This window comes from Zingiber officinale, chromosome 2A (genome assembly GCF_018446385.1).
Source record: "Zingiber officinale cultivar Zhangliang chromosome 2A, Zo_v1.1, whole genome shotgun sequence".
In the NCBI taxonomy this organism is placed as follows: Eukaryota; Viridiplantae; Streptophyta; class Magnoliopsida; order Zingiberales; family Zingiberaceae; genus Zingiber; species Zingiber officinale.
The window spans coordinates 29,172,257-29,179,096 of record NC_055988.1 but is presented as its reverse complement, the minus strand read 5'-3'; the positions used below and the strand labels follow the sequence as shown (position 1 = coordinate 29,179,096).

Here is a 6,840-nt window from a genome sequence, read left to right as displayed (position 1 = left end):
CAATTTTATTCCATGAAAATTTTTCATCGATCATCATTATAAATCAAGAAATATTTATAGTGAATAGCTTAGTAACAATCTAAATATTTTATCGTTGTATCATAATCTTGGGAGCTACAGAGAAAAGCAAATCGATTATAGCAAAAGAGGAAAGAGCGGAGGCATTTGATTTTGCTAGTTTTTACTAGCTAAATTCATAAGATAATCAAGGAAAGGAGTCGGATAGCTCTCGAGAACAATTCAATTCTAAAAAGTAAATCATAGTAGATTGGTCTTTTAAATAATTAATCAGATATTTAATCCCAGATGGCCTAAATCCTTTTTATAGTCTTCTTCCGAATTAGTGGTTTCGAAGAAACTGGATTACTAAAACTAAAAAATAAATCCCTTCCGCCTAAGTAAACACAACTCCTTCTTCATCACGCACTGCCTCCCATCCCTTTCCTTTCCCCCAGATCGCCACCGACGCTCCCGAGTTCATGGAGAGCCTCCATCGCCACCGATCCCCAGGCTCCAACCGTTTCCTTGGCGTCTTCTTCCCGTCTCCTCCCGCCCACGAAGCCGCGGACGCCGCCGTGGAACTCCACGAATCCGACGTCTTGTGGACCTCCACCGCAGAAGGCCCTCCTCCGTCCGCATCGCCGAGCGGCGATGGCGATGCCCTCCTCTCCCCTTCCTCCAGGGTCGCCCTCCGCCGCCCTCCAGACCGCTCGTTCGGAATCCTCGCCGCGCTCCCGGAGGATGACGCGAGTGACTCCCCCTCCTCCGTTGTCGCCGTTGGCCCTCATCTTATCCGGAGGAAACCGTCGATTTCTTCCGCGTCCTCCTCGGCTTCCAATTCCCCGTCGCCCGCTTCCGCGGCCGCTGCGCGGATGATCCCCTCGATTCAGAAGCCGAAGCCGAGAGGGAGAGCGCAACAAACTCACTCACTTCCGGTCAATGTGCCGGTTATTCCTCGGAGATCGAGACGATTCGAGACGGAGGAAAATGGTGGAGTCGGTGACGGAAACGTGAATGATCACGAGATGCTGCCGCCTCACGAGATCGTTGCCAGGAGCAGTGGGAGGGGGTCGCCCAAGACAACCTTCTCGGTTCTGGAAGGAGCCGGGAGGACGCTCAAAGGAAGAGATCTGCGGCGCGTCCGGGATGCTGTTTTTAGGCAGACGGGGTTTCTCGAATGATATGGTAAGCACTCGTTACTGAAATTTTTTGATTGCCTTCTTACTAAAGATGGAATTCCTACATTTATTAATTCTGGAATTGAATTGCATGGAATCAACCAAATTTCTTTTTATTCACTTATTTTTCTTCGGTATTTTCACCAGTTGTTTGTGGAGGAGTTTGAATTTCAATACAAATATTAATCACAATGCAATTGGTAATTGATGATGTTGTTGTAATCTGAATGGGTTCTTATCAGTAGAACACCTCCTCTTTCCAGTTCGCCTTACCTCAGTGTCTGCACTTCAATATGGATTAGCAGACGCGGTTGATGACTGACATGACTCCTCCGACATTCAAGTCTATCCTGTACTGAGAAAGGAAGCGAGAAGAAAACGAGAGTATACACATGAGAGAGAGCATACCCAACTTCCCCCTTCACCTACCTTTCTATAATGGGGATGTGACTATTCAAGAGAGATGCCACCTCAGCTTGTGACTGTGACGGATAGCAAAGATGACAATGTCAGTGTCCGCCATGAGTCATATCCGCTATCAATGGCGATTAGATAGTTTGGTTGTCAGCCGCCGTTGTCAGGAATGGTCGAAGGTCTGGTTCAGAGGGATATGGCTTCGCGGAGATGTTCATGGTCAAGGATGTTCCCACGATGTGAGTTGCTACGGGGATGTCCCCAAAGTATGTGAGTTGCTTCAGGATATTCACAAGGTGTGAGTTGTTATGGGGATGCTCCCAAAGTGTGTGAGCTATTGCCGGATGTTCCCAAAGTGTGTGAGCTGCTACGGGGATGTTCCGAAGTTATTGATTAAATAAATCAATAAATGGCCATTGATAATGTGTCAAGTGAAAATACACACCCATGTCTTTTCGTCTTTTGGAAGAAATCCTTACCCCTTGGGAGTAACTCTTCATCCCTATAAAAAAATCGTATTCCTTCCACTCAACTCAACTCAACATGTGAAATCTCCTTCTGAGTTCTCTTCCCTCTTCCTCTCCCTCTTCCTCTCCCTCTTCCTCTTCTCTTTTAAGAGTTCCAAGATTTTGAAAGTTCATCAAAGTTTGAAATTTAGAGTGCTCCTATTTCGAAACGTAGGTCGTATATTGGGAGACGATTGTTGATAAACCATAAGCTAGATGAGACAAGATAGTCTTAAGGAAAGAAGGTCTTGCCTTCACCTCAACCTTAATACTCTTATCCGTATAAATAAACATACTCACAGGGGTGTATCGATATCTGAAGGGATAACTCAATGAGCGACGAGATTAAGTCGGTAAAGACAATATCAAGAAAAGTGTGTCTATTATCCGAAGAGGTACCTCAATAACCGAAAGAGTATACCGAAAGTTTAAATGGGACAATGTCCATGTCGTCGTATTGAACTCCACCAGTTTAAGTGATCCACTTGTCGTCGATCGGACTAACTAGACCTAGTTGTTGGATCAACACCACCTATCCAATCTGACAAGTTATAGAATGACTGACAATATCACTTGATACTGCATGAATGTTTGAAATATTCTTACTGCATAAAGGATCCGTTAGTTTATTGAAATCATATTCATCGAGTAAGGCTTCATTTTGTTAACTGATGTTTTGTGTATGACATTGCACATGGAAATAGTCTTGAAATTAAAATTCTGAACAACAGCTACCTCCTATATATTAGAAACGAAAATGATCCTTGTTTTTTATCTACAATGAAGGCATAATCCCAATATTATAGAAATTTTGATAATGTTAAAGGTCCCAAAGAATAGTTATGATAACATTGACATTGAGACGTAAGCAATCTGAAAACCAAGAATTCAATTTTACCCTGGAATAATTTGTTGTTGAATATCTTCATCTGAAATTGCATCTCCTTCTATTTATCTGTTTCAACACCCCAACTAGGTGTAAGAATTGTTGATGTTTGATACACATAAAATAATATCATAACATTATGTTCCTGACCATTTTCATTCCTTCGGGGGAGTGCTATGGTAAATATCTTCATTTTAGAAGAATCACTAGAAGCTAATTCTTCAGCCAGTTGTGGGTAATATTAGATAAGAATGGGTAATTTTAACTCAAACATGATATTAATACTCAAAATGGTACTAAAGAGATTGCATCAATTTGACATTGACTCTTAGTTGAGGTTTGAAATCTCAAATTGTGTTGGAATTTCAATATTTGAATGGAATAATATGGTTTTGCTATCATGTGCTTGATGTTGATGGTGAGTTAGAGAGAGCAAGGAAGAAGATGAAGAAAAAGAAAAGAAAAAGAAAAATAAGAAATAGCCGCATTCATATCTGAGGGTAAAGTTTAAAGTATCTTACCATATTAGTCTTATTTTTCAACTGAAATTCTACAGTTTGGATAGTATAGTGTGCTTACTCCTAATATACTTAGCCATCCAACATAGTATTGCTTGATAAATTTTGATGGATTTTTTAGTCCATTGAAACTCTTTCGCTTAATTTATTTACTTTTAAAAAAAGAAAAAAGATTGTAGAAATTTGATAAGCCAATTGAGTAGATTTTATCATTTATACCATAAAAATATTCAACACATTTCAAAATGTTTTTTAAGGATAAACATGTTCAACATGTGTTTAAGTACATTGAGATGAATTTGATGAATTTTACTCATTTAATACTTTTTCACTTTTAATATGGTTGTATCAATTAGTAATTAATTAATAATGATTTTGTTCATTTTACTTAAATGTGTTTCGAGATGAATTCATATATACTTTTTCCTACAATATTATTCCACTTTACTTATTAACTCATAGAAATTAAACTACATGGATATGATAATCAAATGGGTTAAAATTCTAGAGAAATAAGCCTTAGAAAATAATCAACCTTATTCATCTTGATGTATGGGATAACATGCCAAAATGTGCTCGAGTGTTATCATGACACAAAACTGATCAAAAAGATTGAGATACAATACAAAAGAGATTATCTATGTTGATCAATATTGAGTTTTAGTATCTAGTTTGTTAGATTGTGATATTTCATCTGTGTCAAGTGACACGTTCTGATATTTTAAGCCATCATCAGAGGATGATAGCATAAAATTACCATAAATATAAACTCATTTACACAATAGATGACCATTTGATGAAACTTTTTAAATAAATTTAACTAATTTTACAATGTGATTTTTTTTTTCAAAGTAAATTTAAGTAATTTTAATTCATTGTTACAATATGACACTATTAAACTCGGTAACGCAAATCTGCAGCACTTGCAAACATGCTAAATTTGCTGTTATATTTTGCATTAGACTGTTATTCGATTGCCTTGGCATTGGTCTGAACTCGATCCCAGAGATCCATTTGAGTGTAGAACTTCCTTCAAAACATGTTTACTCATGCAAACCTTCTACACTTCGTTCCTTCATAATCTTAGTATCATTGCATTCTCTAAGGACAATTTCTTTCTCTTTTATGGAGGGTGGGAAAAAAAAGCTACATGATTTCCTTGAGCAATTGTTTTTCGGTACAAGAACCTCAAAAAAAAAAAAAAGTTTTTTACTTTGTTTGACTACTATTCATCTCATATTTCCCTTCTAATGCAGGTGAAAGAGTAGCAACGAAATCGTTTAATAATGATTTGTATAAGTTTTGCTGTTGAAGAAACTCAGTGGCTGATGGCAACATCCTTCTAATCTCTTGCTCTTTCCAAAGATCTTCAAGGAGACATATTTCTGTCCTTAGAAGTCTGTAAAGACGACTGGATTGAACTCAATATGCTAATAACAGCCCAACCAATCCCCACCTTTGATAATAGATGCTTCGGAAGGAAATTATTTTACAACTTGAATCTCTTCCGCATCTTCTCTTTGTTTGGGTTTATTTGTATGGATATCTATCTTAGTGACATAAGATGCTTCAATTTCATACTAAAAGCATTACTTATGATAAAAAAATTGTCAATTTTTAAGGCAATTTTGATACTGTGACTCATCATAATGGCCATACAATATTGGTTTTGTATTTTTTTTTTCCAACAAAATCAAAGATTGTAATTGTTAAAGGAAAAAAAATTGTTATTTGCTCAGCTATAGCAGTTCTGGCTGGTGTACAATTGTATATTGTTGAACTGAATAATGAAGATTATATCTAACACAAATATATTTGAATTAAACTTTTTCTCAAACGATTCTGGCTCTTGTATCCTTTCATTTCATGAAAGATAAAATCAGAAGCAATATTTATTAAAATAAGGATCGTTGTAATATGGCATGCGTTAGCTAGAAAAATTATGACTTGATTTTTTTTAAATTTTTTTTTAACGTATATACAAAAATAATTCATATGTTAGCATGCATAATGTATAGTGATACTAGAGATTAATATTATTAGATTGACCAAATTTAAATTGATTTAAATTGAATTTTGATATTTGATCAATATATTAGTTGACTTATATTAAGATTGATTGGATATTTGATCATAGGAAAATTTAAGTGAATCATAAAGGACTGAATATTTGATATGAAAAGTAAAATTCAAGTCAATTAATGTTCACCAAACAATTGGCATGAGATGAATGAAATCTAAAGATCGGATATTAAGTGAGTGAGGGGCATCCTAACATGTCATGAAAGAGTGGACGTTAGGTGAGTGAGGGAAATCCTAACAGGTTATAGTTGACTAGATGTTAGATATAAGACGAGCCTCATATAGATGTATCTTTCACCATCAAGCAAAAGTCGTCCCTTGAGATAATACTGCATAGTGATACTTATGTGAGTAGTAACACTGGTATCTATCCACCAAGTGCCAATTGATATAATATGTAACAACCCACTCGTCTAACCTTACCTTACAGGGCAAACGCTACTCTTTTCATATCTAAAATTTTGACATTCTTACATATTATATACCGCTCAGTCCAGAGATCTACTTTAAACTTGTTCAGACTAATAGGACGTGACCTGGAGCCAAGAAGAGTTAGAAGAGAGTGTTAGAGTGTATACTAAAAGTCTAGCCTTTTGTAAACATTTTATTTTGAAATAAAGAATCACATTGGTCAAATGTCTACATTTATATGCTAAGTGTAGTTGTTCAATTAATTTATATTGTAAATAACATGGTGTGTGGTGTCACACATAGAAGATCATGTTATCAATTCTTTATAAATTATAAACAGTAGCTCACGACTAAGATGGAAAGGAACAAACCATTGGGAATAGTCGTAGTGTAATTTGGTATTATCTTAACTATAAAATTATACTAGTACACTTTGAGTGTATTGAGCAAGACCATTTAAGGTAAGTTCTTTTTATACTGACTAAATAAAAGAACAAGACCTTTGTTATTATGGAAGTGTGTGCTCTTAATCCTGATATAATAACAAACACATATATCTAGTATTTATTTCTTTGATTTATCAATGGATGAGATTTAGTTCGATAAATCAAGAGACCCGATAAGTTGGGAAATGATATTATTTATAGTGTGTGTTGTTGATTATAGAAGAAAATTGTGTCCTAGTAATCTAGGTTGATGATGTCCCCAAGAGGAGCTCATAAGGATGGTCATGTAAACTCTGCAGGTGGACTTAGTCCGATATGACGATAAGGTTGAGTGATACTACTCTTGGAGCTAGATATTAATTAAGTGAGTTGTCAGTAACTCATTTAATTAGTGGACAT

General features: G+C 36.1%; 1 protein-coding gene across 1 annotated transcript; it reads left to right on the top strand.

Annotated features, from left to right (window-relative positions):
• The first annotated feature begins 422 nt into the window (after window positions 1-422).
• Window positions 423-5,178, top strand: LOC122040992. The gene is made up of 2 exons (XM_042600509.1): window positions 423-1,185; window positions 4,759-5,178. The coding sequence occupies exon 1, from the start codon at window positions 480-482 to the stop codon at window positions 1,179-1,181; it is 702 nt and encodes a 233-aa protein (XP_042456443.1). The 5' UTR covers window positions 423-479; the 3' UTR covers window positions 1,182-1,185; window positions 4,759-5,178.
• Window positions 5,179-6,840: the final 1,662 nt, after the last annotated feature.

What these genes read in the sequence shown, in the direction of transcription:
- LOC122040992 (XM_042600509.1), top strand. Translation starts at nt 480, where the DNA reads ATGGAGAGCCTCCATCGCCACCGATCCCCAGGCTCCAACCGTTTCCTT.